This window comes from Ursus arctos, unplaced genomic scaffold, assembly GCF_023065955.2.
Source record: "Ursus arctos isolate Adak ecotype North America unplaced genomic scaffold, UrsArc2.0 scaffold_33, whole genome shotgun sequence".
In the NCBI taxonomy this organism is placed as follows: Eukaryota; Metazoa; Chordata; class Mammalia; order Carnivora; family Ursidae; genus Ursus; species Ursus arctos.
The window spans coordinates 15,055,663-15,077,210 of NW_026623019.1; the positions used below are offsets into that span (position 1 = coordinate 15,055,663).

At 40.5% G+C, this 21,548-nt stretch overlaps 1 protein-coding gene across 3 annotated transcripts in view; it reads right to left on the reverse strand.

Annotated features, from left to right (window-relative positions):
• The window catches only part of TRPM6 (transient receptor potential cation channel subfamily M member 6), a 187,709-nt gene that overhangs the window by 12,008 nt on the left and 154,153 nt on the right, over positions 1-21,548 (reverse strand). For all 3 annotated transcript variants that reach the window (XM_048218395.2, XM_044391103.3, XM_057305640.1), the window contains 9 exons: positions 20,485-20,608; positions 16,993-17,084; positions 15,469-15,527; positions 13,932-13,957; positions 11,011-11,061; positions 9,472-9,537; positions 7,139-7,425; positions 6,773-6,855; positions 5,806-6,011 (listed from right to left, as the gene is read on the reverse strand). In XM_048218395.2, coding sequence (XP_048074352.2) covers positions 5,806-6,011; positions 6,773-6,855; positions 7,139-7,425; positions 9,472-9,537; positions 11,011-11,061; positions 13,932-13,957; positions 15,469-15,527; positions 16,993-17,084; positions 20,485-20,608 — 994 coding nt within the window. The remainder of the gene's footprint in view (positions 1-5,805; positions 6,012-6,772; positions 6,856-7,138; positions 7,426-9,471; positions 9,538-11,010; positions 11,062-13,931; positions 13,958-15,468; positions 15,528-16,992; positions 17,085-20,484; positions 20,609-21,548) is intronic.

Consider the following 21,548-nt stretch of genomic DNA (forward strand, 5'->3'; position numbering starts at 1 on the left):
AGATCAGCCTCTAGCCTGCACTGGTTCTCTTTGCTTGGAAGAGAGCAACCTTGAGGGAAAATTATTTAAAAATCATATGAAAGGGGCACCTGGGTGCTCACTTGGTTAAACATCTGCCTTTGGCTCAGGTCATGATCTCAGGGTCCTGGGATGGACCCTGGCAGCAGGCTCCCTGCTCAGCGGGGAATCTGCTTGTCTCTCTCCCTCTGCCCCTCCCCCCTGCTCGTGCACGCACTCTCTCTTTCTCCCTCTCAGATAACCTTTTTTGAAAAATCATATGAAATGTAGAGCTTTATTATGTATTTCTATTCAGTAAAAAATATTCATGTTTTCTAAGCACTATTTTAAAAATAATTTTTTTTGCCATGCTCAGTATGTTTTACCATATGCTAAACCTTTCATAAGAAAATGTAATCCTTATAGTTTATAGACCTTTCCCCCAAGAAACTGACTTCCTTAGAAAAATAACCTGTTTAGTGCAGGGGTTTTCAACCATTTTTGTGTCAGGACCCTCTCTGCCAGTCTGGGGAAAGGAAGGGACCCTTTTCTCAGAATAAGGTTTTAAAAATGCAGAATTTAAATACATGACAAAGGAAACCAATGATACTGAACTACAGTTATCAAAATATTTGTTCAAATTGTACTGCAATACATGTGCTTCTTTATCAACACATTAAGTAACAGAACCTAGTGCAAGTCTATAACTACCAGAACATCAAGTAATACATATAAACAGTGTTTTGCGGTATCTGCCAACACCATAATGTGCTATGTTAATATTGGTAATTGCTATTGCAAACAGTCATGGGTACTGCTAATACCACTGTGGTTTGTGGTCTCCCCTATAATCGAAGGAAATGATGAATTTCAGTTGTAGGTTAGTGAAAATAATGGTGTAATTTGTTTTCTCATCAAAGTTCACAAACCCTCTGAATTCTCTTTCAGAGCCTCTGGCTTACAATCTTCGTACACTGATTTTGTATAGGGAAAGGAAAAATAAGGCTGAAACTCGGGCTCGAGGGGAGGTATGTAAAATGTGATTTGCTTGGCCTTTTTTCTTTTTAAAGAAAAGGTCATAGGAAGAGACTGGGCTCTTTATACTTTTCTCATTACAGATACAAGAAGGAACAGCCTCGACTGACTCCACTTTTCTAACGATATAGTAAAAGGACAGAAAAACAGACAGAAAGACGGTCCAACGACCATCAGTAGAGAGACTACGAAGGCTAAAAATCCTTTTCATATTTAGGCTCAGACCTAACTTTAAACCCGGACTTCCCAGAAATGATGAAAGCTTTCGGCTGATGGCTAAGGAAACTGTAAATTTAAGCTGGGAATACGCATAATACCTAAAGAGGATATATCATTTGGGGAAAAGGAAGTTTATAGGAGAGAAAAAGTCTGATCAAAATCACATCAGCTCGAGTTTACTTAAAATCTTGTTGCCTGTTAGATAGGCAGGAGTCAAAGAGTCTGGGTCCCACTCGTGGCTCTGTCACCTTCTAGTGATGTGACCTGGACACCTTCTCTAATGTCCCCAAATCTCGCTGTTCTCATCTGAAAGTGTGAATAATAATGGGCCTTATCTTATATGCTTACTGAGGATTAAATGAACTATTGTACAGAAGCTGCTTAGCAAAGTGTCTGACCCAGAGTAAGCTAAAAAAATGTCAGCTGCTATCTTTATTACCTTATTCTATCAAGACTGCTTGTGAAGTAAAATTCCATTTTCTTACCACTGTTAAAATCATGTTCTGATGATCTCATTTCCCTAATAAATAAATCCGTCCAAAAGAATGAGGGTGGAGTCTCCACAAATCTTTATACCCCTAAACCCAATCTGCTGGTTCAAACCATAACTACTAAATACATATTTTGGGGGCTTCCAAGGGCAGAAGGAACATTCTAGAGAGTGAGAAAATATGGAAGAAAACTAGGCATTTCAACACAAAAAAATCCCAACCATATCTGTTTACTGACGTTAATAAGGTAAATGGCCACGGGCAGGTGTGTGCGACATACCCTCATGAGAAACCCAGACACATGCATTCTGATCCCAGCCACCCTGGGATACATCTGCGAACCTCTAAATCTGTGGAAATAAGTTACCTTCCTTGTAGCAGCAGAATTCATGATGACAGTGTTGATGCGAATACTGACTTATTCTGGAAATGCTTTGCTGAATAAAAAAATCTAGTATCTACAAAGTTCTTTGAAAAATATAATGAGCTTTTTAAAAAGAATGCTCTAGGGATCCCTGGGTGGCTCAGTGGTTAAGCATCTGACTCTTGATTTCGGCTCAGTGATCTCAGGGTCCTGGATCGATCCCTGCAAGGGCTCCGCACTGGGCATGGAGCCTGCTTGGGATTCTCTCTCTCCTTGTCCCTTGGCCCCTCCCCTGCCCCTCTCTCTCCCTCTTAAAAAAAGAGAGAGAGAGAGAGAGCACGAGAGAGAGAATGCTCTAGGCTACTGAGATTTGAAGTGTAATTGTTTTTCATTGCCATTGTTGGGAATCAAATGTTGGATTTCCCATGTGATGATGATGACACAGGCCCTCACATGTAGGATCTCTAAATGGAAAGAAAGTGGAAAACTACAGTATAATTACAAGTGAGCAGAAATTGGTCAAGACTTTCCCTAGAGCTTAGCTTCCAGGCCCGGTGTGGCAGTTCCTGGGATAATGATCTGCACTCCCTTGGAAGACAGTAGAAAGGAGAAGAAAAAGAAAAACTGATGGGATAAACTGCCAGAGTGTTTCTCATTTCTCTTTTCCCCCAAAGCAACCGGGAGCCACAGCAAGGTGATGAAGGATCACTGCCATTTTAAAGAGCCACATGGAGATTATTACTAATGACAACAATAACTAACATTACTGAGGGCTTACTATGGGTCAAGAGCTTGCCTCATTCCAGCTCCTTAACATGAGGGATTAACAATGAGTTAAGTGCACAATATTATTTCCCCAATTACAAATGAGGGAAGTGGGACTCAAGGTGGTTGCCTGCTGGTCACACAGCTAATTCGCGGCGGAGCCAGGAATCAGACCCCAGCACTGCAACTCCAGGCCTCTTCCTCCACACTGCTGCTACCAGGCCTCTCAGTCTCCACTCCCTACCACCTGAACAATGCAGATCAGCTTCTCTCCAAAGACTGGAAAGACTAAGCAATTAAATACAAAACTGAACCAAAAACCATTACGGTATTTTGAGAATACATATATTCTCCCCATGTTTCCCTTCCAACTTGGTTTGGATTAAATATCATAATGCATTAAGTCTTTACCCAAGTGCCTGATAGAAAATAAGTGCTTGGTAAGCGTTAGCTAGTAGTTGTAGTCGTGTAACTGCTCATAGTTACTGTTATAGGACTAGGATTCATCTTCTTCCATAAATTCAGGCCCCACCAATTGGCCAAAACTCTCCAGTAAGTATCTCAATTTCTTCATGCTCATTCTATGGGGCCCACGCTCCTCTTCTTTGAAGGTCAGTGTTTTGACATAGTTTCTTTGGAGTGGCCTATTTCTGCAATTCACATAATTGCCCAGTAAAAGAATAAAGTTAACTCCATTTTTCCCCCAAGAATATCAACGCAGCATTTGTTCTGTTTAATGTCACTTTGGATTACTTAGAGACATAAAAATCCCCAAACATAAACATCATTAAACAAAAACCTATTCAAGTGGAATACAAAACACACTAAAGAGTCATCATTAATTCCTTAAAGTTTTTCTTCGGTTGTTTTCTTTTTTGTTTGTTTGTTTCTGTTTTTGCTTTTTAAACAACTCCACCCAAAACTCAAAGAACAGACACTCAAATACAGATGAAAACAATCAACCTCTCCCCAACATGAGCAACAAAAGCAGACGCCGTGGGCATCAGCATGCTGAGCTTACATGGCTCATGTACTTGCTGGTTTAAAAGCTGAATCATGTTGACTGTTTTAACTTTGTTTATATTGCTTCCCTAAATATTGTGTTTGAGGGTTAGAAGTATAACTCAACTCTGTGAACAGCACAGATCCGAAAAGACAGGGAGACTTATGTGTAGTTTTAAAAGTCTATACACATCCTTGAACACATGGCATAGATTTCTATCAGAATTTACTGGACATTGCTCACAATGCCTTAGGATTATGTATCTCAGCTGTGCCCAGCCTCCAAGCCTGGCTTTCAGTACAGAATCCCAGGGCTGGAGAGGTGGGAAAGTCAGAAAGGACAAGGAATATGCCCAATCTGTTTAAATGAACCATAACACGGTTATGTCCTATGAAACTCATAAAGAAATAAAAGACAGTACGGTGAGAAGGAAAGAACACAGATGGTCAGTTTGCATCCTGGCTCCCTCTTCAGTAAATGTGCCACCTTGGGCAAGTTATTTAAAATTTCTGGGCCTAAAGTCCCCATAATATCTACCTTGAGGTGCTGCTTCTGGGATTAAATGAGATAACTCCTGTGAAAGTTCCTGGGCTAAATCCCTTATTTAAAACCAAAGCCCCAGTCAGTGAGCCCAAGGACCAAACTTTGACCTGAATACATATTTCGTTCTCTGTCTGCAGGGAAAGCCTGCTAGAGATACTCTGTTTCGTGCTGCAGGATTATAAGTCACATGTGAGGTGTTGATAGTGGGGAGATGCACTGATCAAAGGCCTCCATTAAATATGAGCGCACTGTGTCACCTCTCTCGGGCTGAGTTTGTACTTTCGCGAACTGTCATATCAAGGTACACAGCAAAGAGAGCAAGCTAAATTATAAACTGCCAAAGCACTGAGCTCAAAATCATAAAAAAAGCCCAGAATTTACACTTTCCCATGTGTACAAATGCACGCCTACGTGTTATTACGAACATAAGTTCAAGGTAAAGCCATAAAACTAGAAAATTTGGTACAAAAATCATTCCCCATTTAGGGGCACCTGGGTGGTGCAGTCGGTTGTGTAACCAACTCTTTTTTTTTTTTTAATTTTTATTTATTTATCTGACAGAGAGAGACAGCCAGCGAGAGAGGGAACATAAGCACGGGGAGTGGGAGAGGAAGAAGCAGGCTCCCAGCAGAGGAGCCTGATGTGGGGCTCGATCCCAGAGCACTGGGATCACGCCATGAGCCGAAGGCAGATGCTTAACGACTGCGCCACCCAGGCACCCCATGTGTAACCAACTCTTGGTTTTGGCTCAGGTCATGATCTCAGAGTCTTGAGATCAAACCCCACACGGGGCTCTGCACTCAGTGCAGAGTCTGCTTGGAGTTTCTCTCTCCCTCTCCCTCTACCCCCCCCCCCCCGCCGTCCCATCATGCACTCTCTCTCTCTCTCTCAAATTTTTTAAAAACTCATCCCCCATTTAGGTCAAAGTTTTCAATATATTTAAATTTTAGGCAGCTAATCATCTGCCTATATTTTTTCTCTTGAGCTAAGTGGGAAACATTTTAGGTGCTCAACACTGCACAATGTCTCTGAAATAAATGGCCCCACCTCCCTTCAAAACTAGGTAGAGCAACTCCATACATTCCCCATCCTAGTTCTCGCAAGATTTCTTGGGACATTCGTCTGGTTCCTCACACTTTAGACAGTTTCACAAATAATAAATAAATTCAGAAAAAGGATACCATCTTTCAGTTTTCAAAATAAGAAAAAAAAAAAAGCACACACTACTGGGGAGTATCTCCACTGAAAGACCTTAACGATGGCTTTGGGCAAAGAAGGAACCAGGGTTAAATGTCGGTGACAACGACATGGACAACCCATCCGTGGTCAATGGCTCCTGAACTGTGCCTCATGCTTGTTGTATCAATCACACTTGTGCTATCAATTACCTTGCAAATCTAAAACCAGCAGCTCTCCCCGGGTATACTCATAGGTCCAGTGAGAGAAAGCCAACATCAGCTCCTCCAAGGTGTTGCTGGGGGCAATTTCATCGCCGTTGTTGTTGTTGTACTTCCGGAACTCTCCCGTCATGTACTTCTCAATGGTCAACCATTGGTTGGCTGAATGGCAGTAGATTAAGAAAACTTCCAGGAACCTGTAAGAGGGAAAAGGAGGCCACTGAGTCCCCACAAGGCAGCAAAGGTGAGACTTACATTACCAGTCAGCAGCAGGGGACACTATCTAACTCTGGCCGGATGCAGCCTCAATGCGCATGCCCCACCTTTCTACGGCACGGACAGAACGCAAGGATTGGGAGTTTTCCCCACACTTATGCACCTCCCTTCTCTTTGAGGAAACCTTCCAACGCCTTTATGAGTACCGGGCTCAACTTTTCTTGCTGTGCTCTATCAAGTTCCTTGTAACTGAAACAATAGAACTTTACCATAATCCCCAGCACCAAATTATGATCTGTCCTGCTAAATGAATGTAAGAGTCTTGAGACACTCAAGTGAAAGTAACAAGAGTTCATTCTTAGAAAGTTCCTAATTTGTCTAAGATATCAGGGGAAGAAACTATGCTTCCAATAGAAATGTTTTTCTTCCATAATGTTCCTGGACATTACCAACTACATCTAGGGTCTGCCCGTTTCATGTAATTGAGAAATCAGTCATGGCCTCTGCCTGAACTTCTCTTTTCCACGCACATAAGTTACAGTGTTTAAGCCAAGATATTCCTGGGACATCTAAGTCTCTTCTTACCGGCCTCCAGGACTATAGAAGGAAGAACCCAAAAATAAGATCATGGGGAACTTCCCCATGGCTCTGGCATTTCTCACGACTAACAGGTCTGAGAAGAAACTGAGAGAAATTTGTATTTAAAATGAAGGGCCAGGGTGCCCATACTCCCTACACTCACCTTGGCGTGTAAGGAATGGTTTGTGGTTTCACTTGGTTGAAGGTATAGATCAGCTTTTGAGCAGCTCTTTGTTGTTGAATTTCCTACAAAATAGGGAGCAATGATAAAAATATTGGTCTCTTATACGCATGCTAATCAATGACACAGAAGAACTGGGGGCCTCCCCATTGTGATTTTCAGCCTCCTTCAGCTCCCACCACACTCCACTCCCAAAGCAAAAGCTCTACACAACAAAAATAATGAAATACCACCAGGTCCAGAACAGAATGGGCTGTCCTCTGGGTCGAAGAAAATGGCCTCCAATCAGGATGCAGCCCGAACTGCTCTCTTTGACCTATCCCTCTGGGCTCCGGGTTTCAGACTTACCCTAAGGCAAAGATGAAGCACAGTACTCTCCCGGAAGATTTTGTGCCACGACTTCACAACCTCAGGAAGAAAGGACTTCACAATGAAAACCTGCCCTGGCCTGAGAACGTCATCCTCAGACCAGGTGCTGATGACTCGCATGGCTTTTCGGAGCCCGCCATCCATCTCCTCGCGGGACAGCACCTGGATCATTGCAGCTCTCCCTCGTTGGGACCAAGAAGACATGCTCTTATCCAGGTTCAAAGGGGAACTCTCCTCCAGCCTGTAGACAGTTACTTCTTCTCCTGCTGCAAAAAGAAGTACAGGTGAGAAGTCCAAGGACACCTCATGTCTGTGACATGTTCCAGTGCCCTATATAGCAGCTCAGAATTGGTTCACTTTCCCAGATGATCAGAAGAGAATGGGAATTTCACCTAGGCACAAACAAGTACTGAATAAAGGCATGGACTTTGGCCACATTACTGTCCAGGAAAGGGAGAAGGCAGGAGAGGGGAGGAAGGGACAAAGCATCAAACGATATATAAGAATTAAGTTGTTCTTATTATAAATTATAACTAGACAAAAACAAAATCAAAGTAGTGGGGCTATGACTCCTTTGTTAAAGACAAATACTTCCAAAGAGATAGTTTAACCCCATGTTTTCATTATCATCCCCTTTACAAGCCTTATTAGACATTTTCCCCCCTAATTTCCCTTTTCTTTTTAAAAGATTTTATTTATTTATTTGAGAGAGACAGAGCTAGAGAGAGAGAACATGAGCAGGGAGGAGAGGGAGAAGCAGGCTCCCAGCTGAGCAGGGAGCTCAACATGGGGCTCGATCCCTGGACCCCCAGGATCACGACCTGAACTGAAGGCAGATGCTTAACCGACTGAGCCACGCAGGCACCCCTCCTAATTCCCCCTTCGATGACTTTAAATACCACAAATATACCGTATGTATCTATATGTACTGTATGTGTACATACAGTATATACATATATATGTGCTTTAGACAGAAAAAGATGTTTCTGCTCCCTTGGGGGTGATATTAGCCCCATTGAGAATTCACGGTTTAGCACAATTGGAGTTGGCACCACGGTCCTACCCCGGAGCCTCTCCCTCCTTCCTTTGTGCCTTTGGACAAGTTACGTAAAGCCTCACTTTCCTGATCAGTAAAATGAAAGTGAAAATAACGCTCACCTCATTGGGTTGTTGGAAAGATTAAATATGTGAATTTGGCAAACGTGAACTAGAACTTCAGATACAAATTGAATGCCACTTAAAAGATTTTACACACAAAATGCTCTTTAACTGCTAGACAGTTTCCAGTTTTAGGCTATTGAACAGGGAACAATTCAAGCCTAGACTCCACCTACTACCCTGTTTAATGCTTCATAACAGAAGTAACATTCTATACACGACTTCTGTCCAGGCTGCGCTTGATTTTCAATCCTTACACCTCTGTTTCAAATGCTTTCCTTTTTTTTCTTTCTTTCTTTTTTTTGCTAACACTACCCTGGTTCACCAAGAAAGGAATCTATTTGCTCACTCTTGCATTGAATTGAAAAGAACACGTCTAGGTAATTCTTCGTAACAAATTTTCAAATATTTATTCTTGGTGCCCAGATAAATGCCACTGAAGGTCTCTTTAGAGTTCTAAATACTTAGAGGATTTACAGCACAGCTCCTGGGTTGCGAAACCAGCCATGGAGCCATGAGGGAGGAGAAGGCATTTGCATCCACGATCAGGAACCACGTGATCTGTCCCCGTGTGAAGAGAATTAAGATCTAGGACAGAGCGGGGACCCTTGTTATATTGTCGATTGGCCGGACAGAGAGACTCTGGTAGCCTTGGCTTAATGCGAGCTTGTTTTTCTTTACTACTCCAGCCTTTAAAAATGACATTTACTATCTGAGCTAAGAGCAATTAGTTTACATGAAACAAAACAAACTGAAAACAACATACAAAGCATTTCTCTTCAGATGCCTGTTAGTTTTTACTGTATTGACATTTATCGCTTTCTTCTGTGTTTATTACACATGGTTGGTTGGTTCTTTTCTTCCCTACTTACTTCCAGCCCTCAACCAGTGAAGGCCAGGTGCAACATTATTGCTTTTTTCCCAACTGCTGCTCATTATAGGTCCCATCCCCACAGAATTAGATTTTGACCCTTGATGCTGGCTGGACAGTTAACAAGAATTTCCATTTTAGAAAATTAATCGCACTAAACGGCAACCACTGGCAAAACAAAATTTTCAACCAAAACGACGCAAGATGGTTTCTCCTTTGATTTACTCAGATGCTATGCCTCTGCCCTGGCACGGCCTCAAGAAGGTAGAAATGGCACACTCACCAAACAGTTGGATTGGTGTAAATGGTATAGTCTGAGAAAGCCTCATTAAATTGTTCCTTTCAATGGCTGCAAACAAAAACAGATTTACTACTTTAAGTATGCATCAGTGGACTGAACTTACAGAGAGCCTCCCCCATGTCAGCCTATTCATATAATGCTAAATAAAATACTTCATTTCAAAGACCCCTTATTTTTGCTTTTCTCAAAACTATTTGCCATAATCCAGCTCTTTAAATAAACGATGGCTTACACAGGAAGGATGTACCCCAGTCTTGGAAATTATGGGAGGTTATACAACATGGTCTGAGTGGGGTGTCACCTCCACTCTCCTGAATCCCAGATCACAGACTAATCCATACATATGCGGAACTTTCTTTTAAACGGCGTTCTGTGATCTTCATTTCTCTGGTTTTTCTTTTCCAGAGCAAATCTAATGCACAGTGGACTGTGGGGACATCTACTGTTGACTTTGCACAGTTCACCTTCTTTTCCCGGAGAGAACTGAAGGCCAATTTTAATTAGAAGCAAGTGATCTGCATTTTCCTGTTAAGAGCCGTGTATCCTAACAGATCAGAGTCAATATGAGTTACAGTATTCTTCACCAGACTTTCTAAAGTTGACAGCTGGAGTCAAAATATTGGATTACTGCTGAGCTGAAAGACCCAGTTAGAAGGGCCTGGAATGCAGAGTCTGGAATCCACAGAAACACTGTTCACTACAGGGCGGAATTTAGGAAAAGGCAGTCTATTACTGGGCCCTGAACACATGACCTTGATATGATAATAACGGTAAGTGTCACACCACTAAACTCTCAGTCAGGTGCTGGGCTTTAGACCGTGTCAAAGACCTTGCCCACGTCTCATCTCCGCCAACACTGAGAGCAATGACGCTCAAAAGACCAACCAGTGGCACAAGTCCAGTTGGTTGTTCTATTGCTTTGCATTTCAAAGTGTTTCCCTCTTAATTCCCAGCTAGCCCTTTGGCAGACTGTTCCTCAGGAAGGGCAAGTATAATGATTCCCACTCTGAAAGAAAGACAACTGAACGCCGTGAAGCGATGTTGCTTATGAGAGTCAAGACCCTTGACATTTTGTTTAATAACATCCTTGTAAGGTGTCTTTGTTGAACTTACCCGGTGGGGTTGGCATTCATTCAGTGGTTACGTTTCGCTGAGGGCCAGTGAGGGTATAAAAATCCTCCTTCAAAGAACTCGTTTCAGGCCCCAATCCAAAATACAGAGATCTCTGGCTTTGGGCTTGGAGGGAAATTTGAGACCTCAAGGTCACCCCTCCTCAACATGTGGAACTTGCCTGTACATGTTTTTTTTTTTTTTAAATCCCACATTCTTTTAAATCCTAACAACTTGTTTTCCCAAGTAAATGGCAAGGTAAGAAATCTGAATGTTCTCATGAGAGTGAATGACAGCCTTTCAAGTTGGGAGTCATATCAATACTTTGCAATTCATCGATATTTCTGTTTACAACTGCAGAATCACAGACGGTCGGCTCAGCTGACATGTCAATGCGCACACGCTTCCTACCTGAATAATGATGGCAAGGCTCTGGAGGGCTTTTTAAGGAGGCTGAGATTTCTGAAATTATAGAGAAGATTGGCATTTTAATTACTTGGCTGGAGATAAATACATGCTTATGAATATTTTGCCTTCAAAGTTATTATTGAACAGGTTAATCGGAATGGCTTCTCAGTATTTGAGAAAGATTGCCTAATATCCTTTAACCACATTATTGGGCATGGTATCCTGACAGCTTCCAATCATCAATGTAATATCTCCAAACATATTTATATAGGGAATTGAAGAAAGACAGGTAATATTAGCCTCAAAGATGTATTTCCTCTGAACCAATTATGCCTCTGGGTTGCGGAAGGCACTGGGCTGCCCATCACACTTCATGACATCCCCAAAGCACAATTCTCTGAGCTCCCACCAAGATGCAGTACCCATATGAAGACATTATTAATACCAAGTTATTAGCAGTCTACTTCACTGACCTAAAATGACAACAAAGTGATGAAAACAAATTAAGAGGCATATACCAGAAACAAAGGAGTGGGCGGAGAATAGGACACCAAGGGACTTGTTTGTTGGGCTCCCCTCCTGCAGATTTAACTGGTTCTCCTCTATCTGCTCAAGTCCTAAATTACAAGTCTCCAGAGAAATCCTTTGCAACAGTTTTGCCATTTCATAAAATTAAAATTAAAGTGGAGAGCTTTAGTCTCATGGTGGTAACTGCTTTATACCTAGTAGAGTAAGCAGCATAATGAGCCCAATTTCACAGATCTCTCTGGCTTCTTGTTGCTGGATAAGGAAAGGAACAAAAACCTCTTCCTTTGGGGGTGCTTAGTAAAAAGTAAGATCAGCAGAAAAGCCCCTTTCTTTTGAGTTCATTCAATAATAAAAATAAAAACGTATTCAGCTCCTGCTATAGGTCATGCTAGCCAAGACAAGATGTGAGTAAGCTGTGGCTCCCGCCCTAGAAAAAAGAAAATGTGAGATACTGGGAGCAAAAGACATGTAAACTATAGTCACAACACAGTTGGCTAAGTAATATAATAGAGGTGTACACAGAGGCTTATGGAACCTTCATAGGTAAGCAACGTGATATTCTTAAAGAGCCTGGGCATCTGAATCTGATAATGCCAAGTTTCAATCCTGGCTCATTTAAAGAGCTGTAAGAATTTGTTCGGATTCATTCAACACATATTTATTCAACACCTACTAGGTGCTTAAGAGAAAGACCAGTGTAAAAAAACAGATAAAATCTCTGGCTACCTTCTAGTGAGAGGAAAGAGAAATTAAATAAACAAGTAAATATACAGTGCATATGGTATTACATATATATCAAGTTAGGGGACTAGAAAGTTTGGGAGACGGGGAGGTTATTATTTTAAGGATGGCAAGCCAAGGCCTCTGTGATAAAGTGAAATCTGAGCATAGACCTGAAGGGAGAGATAGGTAAGTCATATGGACAAATGAAGAGTATTCTAGGCAGAGGTCACAGCAGGTGCAAATGCCCCAAGGCAGGACCATGGACAGCGTGGCCAGAGTGGACCGTGCTAAGAGGAAATGGGGTTGTAGAGTTGAAGGAGGAGCAGCAGATCAATAGGGCTTTGTAGACCACATTTCGACTTTGCTTTTACAGAGTGAGATGAGATGCCATTTGAGCAGAAGAGTGACTCAATTTGACTTTCGGTTTAAACGTGTTATTCTGGCTGCGACCTGGAAATAGACTTTCAGAGAGCAATAGTTTGGAGGTCATCCTGTAATCCAGAGGGGTATGTGGAGGTAGCAAAGTGACCAGGATCTTGATATACTTCGAAGAACTTACTGATGGTTTGGAAGTGGCGATAAGAGAAAATGTGAGTCAAGTAAGATGGCGAGACTTTGACCTCAGCAACCGGAAGGATGGAGTTGCCATTTCCTAAGACGGATGATGAAGGAGGTGGCACATTTTGTTTGAGATGCCTTGTAGACACCCAAGTGAAGGGGTGAATAGGTAGGTAGGTGGTCATATTCTGCAGGGCAGAAATGAGTGAAAGAATGAACGTGAGCCTGGAAATCTGGATGAGGGCCAAGCTGACAAGAACGTTGAGGAAGACTAAGAGACTGGCAGCCTATCCTGTAGGTAATGGGAAGCCACTGGAAGCTTCGACATAAGTGACGATTTATTGTTGAGAAAGGCAATTCCAATAGGAACATGGGGAAGTGCAAAGGGAGAGAAACCAACAAGAATGCTAGTGTAAAATCAAGGGCAAAACTTTTTATGTTGGAAAATGATACTGGAGGCTCCAAGGCAGAAGCCATGGGGTAGAGCAACACAGACAACTCCGAAGGATGGGGCTGGGGGTGGTGCGGAGGCAAAGCTGATGGCTAAGATGGGCAAAGTTGATGACTGGGAACCAGAGAGACCGGGGTGCACAAGGCTGTGGAAGAGAAGGGGCCCAATTAGCATCAAGAGGTCAAGAACATGAAAAGGAGCTCATAGATTATGGTAAAATTTGAGAACAGCTTTGACAGTGGCTTTGCCAGGGAGTTGTGTCACATGACCCAGCCCTGCTCAGCCACTTGGGGCACAGAGTCCTACAGAAGCCAGACAAGAAAAGGTATCCACATACAAGATGAACGGCTCTTCGTGAGCGCCACGTAAAAGATTGACAGAATTGTTGAACAGTCAAAATGAGCTCAGAGGCAACACCCTCACTCACAGAGAGAACTGGAAAAATCACTGTCCGAAATAGGCAATTCAAAAAAAATTGTAAATCAGACATCAATCCTGAAATATGTGGAGAAACACGATCAACTTGCTACTTTTCTACTGAACTTTCTACTTCGTAAAGTAGACAAAAATCACATACAGAATTTAAGGAACTACAAAACTCTCAGCAGGATAGGGCACCTCACCATTAATAAGATTAAAAAAATCTTTAAATATAAAAACTTACTGTCAACTCCATTTGAACTTCTCAACCTGTTTGAAAAATTGAAGTTGTTTAGACAATGCTTTAAATTTTTCAATGACCAAAGAGAGGAAAAGTAAGTACAACAGTAACAGTACAGAGTCTAAATGTCTATATGTATGTATGTGTATATGTAGCTTTTCTTTGGAAGAAAAGTGTCATTTGACCCCTATCTCTATCAATGGAGAAATGGTTTGCAACCCTACAATTATTTTCATAGAAAAATGAGCACCACATATGCGTATAATTCACTTACTGGGCATGCCCTAGGCTAACCGAAAAGTAGTCGTTGGTTTTTGTTTTTAATTAGCTATATGATCACACGACATACATAAGATTTAACTGTGTGTGTGTTGTTCTGGATCAATTAAACTAAAGGGTTCCTGAACTGTGCAAAGCAGATGCCTACAAATGAGCCTGTGAATGTCTCCGGACAAGACTACAAATCAGTTTCATTAGCCCACGTGGCCCCTAAATGTTCACGGGCTGAAATGAGCTCTCTGTAAATTGTTACTTGCCCTGCTCAAGTGCACAAGTGGCCACGGGCAAGTCTGCATAAATGCGTTCAAAGAATATCTCCAGTATTGAAGGTCCTTAGGGAAGAGAGTACAATTACAATTATTGTTTAATTTCATGCTGCAATAACCCACGACTCTGCGCGAGCACAAACTACCGAACCTCTGGGAGGAGAAAGTCATGTGCACTTGAAGTCTAGAGGCAGGCTTGCACACAGAGACCTGGGTGGGAGTTCCAGAAAAAAAAAAAAAAGCCATCTCAAATGGAGCTGGCCGCAAACTACAAGTCACATTTCACCTGCTTGCTATCAACTGGCCCTTCATTCAGTAGACGGTTTTGAATTCTGCTCCCATAGCCAGATGGGTATGTTGATGATGTAATTAGAAAAGTCCAGAAAACACTACAAACCAAAGAGAATCATTTTGCTTGGTTGGTTTTCAAACTTCATTTCTCTGAACAAATAAAATTCTAGGAAAATCCTCAAGCCTACAACCATGTGAGTTCTCCAGCCCCTCTCTCTTTTGATCCCTGGCTTCCCTTTGTTCTGTCTCAATCCTCAAAGGGTTACTGCTTTGATAGACACTTAGGATGCTCATGAGAAACCAAAAATAAAAAAGATCAAGAAAACTATCAGGTCTTCAGTCATTCTCTTTAGGCCAGACAGGTTTGCTCCTACTCTTGAAGGCAAATTTTACAATTGTTATCTGTCAGACAAGGATTCTCATTATCCTGTGTGTGCTTTTTTGACACTGAAAAGACAAATGCTTAATCTGCTGTGGTAGCACATGTTTGGTTGTGTTTTTAAAAGGCACTGAGGTAGGATCTCATTGCCAGAAATGGGAAACCTTGGAGGATAAATGATTTTCCTTCTTGCTGACAAAAGGAAAATATTGTTATTGGAAACACTTTCCCCCCCCTTTTTCTGACCCAATTTAACCTTTGTTACAAATGAGGTTAAAAAATAGAAGCCAAAGATGCTTAAAAATAGACATTGACAAATACTCACAGGGAGTTCCTCTTGAGGGTGGTGCTCCTGGAGTTCCACAAAGAGTTTTTGCTCAGATCCTGAGCAGAAGGGAAAGGTCATTCATTACATGTTCGCCCAACATTCTCCCACCCCACGCTTCCAGTAATACATTCGCAAAACGCATGCCTTGGAGGGTACATTTCTCCACCCGCCCCTCCCCTAACTCAGTATTTCTCTTTTACTGGACGCACTAAACTCAAGTTAGAAAGATGTCTAATGTTAGCACGATATCTGAAAATTCAATGTGTTTGACTGCCTTTAACAGAATGAAATTACTTGTATGGGGACATCATAGAGAAAACATAATATACAACGGTTTTGGCAGAAACGAGAGTGAACAGTTAATGATAGGAAAGAAGGAATGAAGGTCTAAGCTGACAAGAAACATCAATCATTACATCTCTATGTCCTCTATCAGGACATTGCTGTTTCAGTGGATGATTATTTAGAATAACATTACTCTGAATTTATCATTCTAATTCCTATTTAGATTCAACTAGTACTTCTTGAAACCTACTACGTTCCAGGCATCACTCTAGGCATTTTTATTGGTCTTATTTTTGTTATCCACTATGAATAATCTCATAAGGATGGCATTACCCCCATTTTAGAGACACAGCTAATGAGGCTCAGAGGTTAATTATTATACATAGCCCTGAAACCTGGGACATGGCAGACAGGTTCTTGCCTCCACTCACCTCCAAGCAGTCTTACATTTTAGTTTCGAAACCTTCCACAGATTACATTCATGAGGTTATTAACATACATTCATACAGGTAATGTGGATACAGTTCCCGAGTTCATAGAAGTAATGTTCCAACCAAGACCAAAATTAGACTTCTTGGGTTAGTCTAACTAGATCATGCTTCCCACATGGTAGATGGCAGTGAAATGGGCACATATTTGCAGATGGTAAGAAACACAGACCATAAAATGAGAGAACCTCAGTGTCGGAGGGTCCTTCACCCTGCAATGTCCAAATCCCCTCCAACACACCTGCAAAGAGGTTGGCTCGGCCTGTTTGACTAACCACACTGAGTGAGGAACTTACTACTTCCAGAAATAAGCCGTTCCATCCTTAGAAAACTCCAATTGCTAAAAATTCCTCCTCAGGTTGGGCTGAATCTGCCTCCCAGTAGTTTCTATACGTTGACTCTAAAGCATATTGAAAATACCTATTTTTCTTCCACATGGCAACATTCATAAATTTCAAAACAGTTTGAAAAATTCCTGAATTATTTATCTTTCATGCTGAAAACACCCGTGATAAATTACCGGGTGGACAAATAAATTGCATGGAGAAAAACAAGGAAAGAATAAAGAGTGGGGCGTGGGTCACGAGGGGAGTGAAAAAACTGAGCTTATATTCAAAGCAAGGATTTAAATGTAACACCAATAAAAAGTAGAAGCCAATTAAGGAACATAAAGGTAAAACAGACACAGTCAAGGAGCCAGAGAAGTGTGTACGTAATTTTTTTTTAATATCAAATAAGATGTTTTTACCTCTTGAGGCTGCTTGAGATAATCACTGACTTGGATAGCATGCTGTTCCATTTCTTTAGTTTTCATTTTCTGATACAGAGAGGGTTCTAGATCTTGTTAAAAGAAAGAAAAAAAAATTAGAGAATACTTGAAAATGTGTTACATTCAAATCACATTCCTAAATAGAAAGATCTGAACATAGTGCATTCATCTAAATTTGAATATAGTTTCTTTTTCTCTTTTTAGCAAGTGTTACCAAGATTCTTTTGTCCTTTTTTTTCTCAAGTGGTTGAAAGCTATACATTCTACAGTGTTTCTATTCATCAGTAGTTTCCTTTACATTTATAATAATTTATGCTCTCTAATCAAAGTCAAGCATTAAATGATCCATAACTTGATTCCTCCTTACAGAAGAACACCTTTAGCGATTCTTTTTGTCCATGCTTTATGTAAAACACATGAAATTTTCATCCCAAACTGTTCTCCTGTACCCTATCGTCCATGCTTTATGTAAAACACATGAAATTTTCATTCCAACTTGTTAGGCATCCTTCCTTAACAACTGCATCAAGCATCATAGTAGGCTACTTGAAAAAACAAAACAAAACAAAAACAAAAGACAGAAAAGAATGTCAGAAGATATGTTTCATTTTCAGCTCTTTCCTAAAAAGGATGGCAAGGATCATTATTGTCATTATTTTTTATACTGGTGCCTGCAGAGTCACTGGCATATAGTAGGTGCCCAGTAATAATTTAATTACTGGATGGGATTAATTCTGAGAATTACGCTTATTAAGAGTCCCTGGCTAAATGTAGGAGATAGGAGATAACAGTAGTAATTCTTTTCTCTAATGACTTTGTGCCAGAAATACACACACACACACACACACACACAGTGCAAGAAATCTATTAGAAAAAAATTGCAAAATGTTATATGATATTTTTGTAATATCATAAAATTATGATCAATATGGTTTCAATGACAGCACAGAATATTAAAATATCTATAGGAAAAGTTAAAATATACTTTTCCTTTTCATAGTTAAATTCCTCAGAACTTTTCTTTTTGTATTCAGAGAGAGCTACCTGACAGGGTACCACCCAACCCTCAAACTTTTATTTTTAAATTCTTTTTCAATTAATGCTTAACTCAGATATATTTTTTTAAAAATAAGATTCTTAATTCAGGATGTGGCTCAAGGTAGACAGTGGGCCTCCCTGTCTCTTCGGATTAACTAGGCACCTGGAGTCAGCCTATCTCCCTACATCTTCTCTCCCTTTCTGATCATCAGACTTGAGATTCTTTCCCAGAATCTTCCTGCCACCTGCATCTTTTTCTATTTGAAAGTCATGGGAAAGAACTTACATAACTTGAGAGTTGGGGGTGAGTGAAATGGGTGAAGGTGGTCTCAGGTACAGACTTCCAGCTGTAAAATAACTAAGTCCCGGAGAGGTACTGTACAACATGTGACTGCCGCTAACAACACCGTATTGTATATTTGAAGGTTGCTGAGAGAATAGATCTTAGAAAATTCTCATTACAAGAAAAAAAATTGTAACTATGTGAACTGATAACTGTTCACTTGTTGTAGTAATCATTTCACTATATATATATATATATATATATACACACACACACCAAATCATGTTGTACACATAAAACTAATACAATGTTATATGTCATAATTATGTCTCGATAAAAAAAGAACTTGAATAAATTAAGAAAAACATAAACTTAAATATCAGAGTATTTATAAAAAATATAAAATATAATATAAATAAACATTTAGAAATAAAATAAATACATTGGCAATCGGTCCTAGAAACATACTTATAGGTATGGGATTTGATTTATTCAATATTGTAGGCTCTTATAAACTGTGCGATTTAAGGCAAGACAAATAAGCTCTCGAGTCATATCTGTAGATGAAGGGGGTTCTCAATAATTTAATTTCTAATGTCTCTTTCAGCTTAGAGTCCACTTGATTCTCAATGATTTAATAGACAATTGAGTATTTTAAAGTATAAATCAGGGTTTCTCAACCTTCGCACTGACATTTCAGGCTGGAAAATTCCTTGTCAGGAGGAAAGAGACTATCCCACTCATTGCAGTAGGATGTTTATCACCATCTTTGGCCTCTACCCACTAGAAGTCAAGAATACCTGTACCTCCCTTAGTTGTCATAACCAAAAATGTCATGAGACTTTGCCAAATGTCCCAGGGAAGAGAGGTGGGAGGTGTATGAAATTGGCCCTTGGTTGAAAACCACCACCCATAGGAGAAAGCAAGGTTTTAAAGAAGCATAACAACATAGATTTCAATATACTATTTGTACCTTAAGTTTAGTATTTCAAATAATTTTAAATATTTGTGAGTCCTGGTCACATAGTTTCTTCTGTTTAAAAATTAGTAAAAGGGAGTGTGAGGAAGATGGCGACGGAGTAGGAGGACCCTAGACTGACCTCTTCCCACAAATACAACTAGATAACTATCAAATCATCCTAAATACTCAAAAAATTGACCTGAAGACTGGCAGAGTAAACTCCATAAGTAAAGACAGAAAAAAGGGCACATCAAAGAAGATATTTGCACACCCATGTTCATAGCAGCATTATTCACAGTAGCCAAGAGGTGGGAACAACCCAAGTGTCCACTGATGGATGAACGGATAAACAGAATATGGATATCAGCTGCATTCCGTCTTGCCATGGCAGCCGTGGAGGTGTCCTGCAGAGATCTCTGAAGCCCCATGTTGAACATGATAGAGCTACAACATGGGTGGAACCTGGGTCCCTGCATCCCTGGATGGGAGGCTGCCTGTCAAACATTTGCATAGGGCTTTGTCTGAGAATAAACTTCAAATGTGTGAAAGCAAAAAAAAAAAAAAAAAAAAAAAAAAGAATTGGTAAAGGTCTCTTATTGTATAAAGCAAGAAGTTCAAAGTTCTGATCACTGCTCCCAATTCTGTTCATAATCTGGTCTTATCTTACTTGTCCAGGCTTATTTCACATTCTCTGCCTACCTCATAGTTTTCATTTGTAGCGAGTTGATCCATCTTTTCTTCTTTACAAACCACCATTAAGGGACACTTGCCCATGGAATAAATACTATATGTCAGTAGTCATAAATAACCAACCACAACTCATCCCACTGAGTTCTGTGTAAGGGTCCATATCAATGTCTCATGAACCTCAAGAATTTATAACATTAGACAACCCCACGCCATAGATCAGACCAAATGAACACTCCCTGAGCCAGGTTTAACAGCTCTGGATATGAGACTACCTAAACTTTGATTTTTCTTTTCTGGATCCCAGAAACGATTCCATTAAATGAATGGAAATTCATAAAAATTAAAAATAAAAAAGAGCTATTTTTCTAAATGGATGTTGCCATCCTCTCGTTCCATCATCTCCCCTTGAAAAAATAGCAGGGACCACCAGTGATCTGGGAGCACAGTGAGGAAACTTTCTCAGAGCTTTTGAGTTCTAAGAGTCTAGACTGTTACATACTTATCTGACTAAATTTGGACACTGTGAGCCAGTTCTTGCTATAGGCCTCTTCTTCTGAGATGTTATTTTCTCCTGGCTCTGAATCCAGTTGGTCATTTTGAGAGCAGGTGTCGACCTTTATGACCTGGAGAAAAAGACACTTGTTGGAACACAGTGACATTAATCTGAAAACATTTTGAGTCATTAATGTGACTCATAGAGGTACTATGGTGAGTAGCAGTGGTTGTTAACATTGGCTGCACATTAGAATCACCTGGAAATCTTTGAAAACTCCCATTAGTTAAGCTGGCAGGACACAAGCACCATGTGATTACTATTTGTGGTGATGACTGAGAATGACGGTAGGGGGCAGCAGTCATCAAACGTGAGTGTGCATCAGAATCACTCAAGGCTATGCTAAACCACAGATCACTGGCTCCCACCTCCAAGATCCATGATTCATTAGGTCTAGAGGTAGAAAGAATCTGAATGTCTAATAAGTTTCCAGGTAATGCTGTCACTGCTGATAGAAGACCACAATTTGAGAACCAGTGGCATAGAGAAAGAAACATAAGGCTTGGATCCGAAAAGAACTTGTGTTGGAATTCTAGATCTATCACTTAGAAGTTATGTAAACTTGGGTAAATCACTTAATGTCTGTGAACCCCGTTCCCTTTGTCATTAAAATAACAGGTAGCCAACAGTAATGGCTTCCATATGTACTAACCAGGAACAGAGAAGAAATGAGATAAATTGACAAAATACCAAGCAATAAATAAATGCAAGTTATTAATACCTAAGCCCAGTTTCAATTTCTAGTTAAATTCTGGCCACTTTAACTATTGCAAAAAACAAATCCACTGAATTCATATTTCATAAGATTCGAGCAACTCATAGCATTTCCCTGTAAAAGAGTCTTCTTTACAAGCTAAATCTCTCCCTCCAAAAGGTAATTTTACATAATTATCTTAATACTTATCTCTTTGCTTCTGCTTCTCATTCTTTTTTTTTTTTTTTTTTTTAAGATTTTATTTATTTATTCGACAGAGATACAGACAGCCAGCGAGAGAGGGAACACAAGCAGG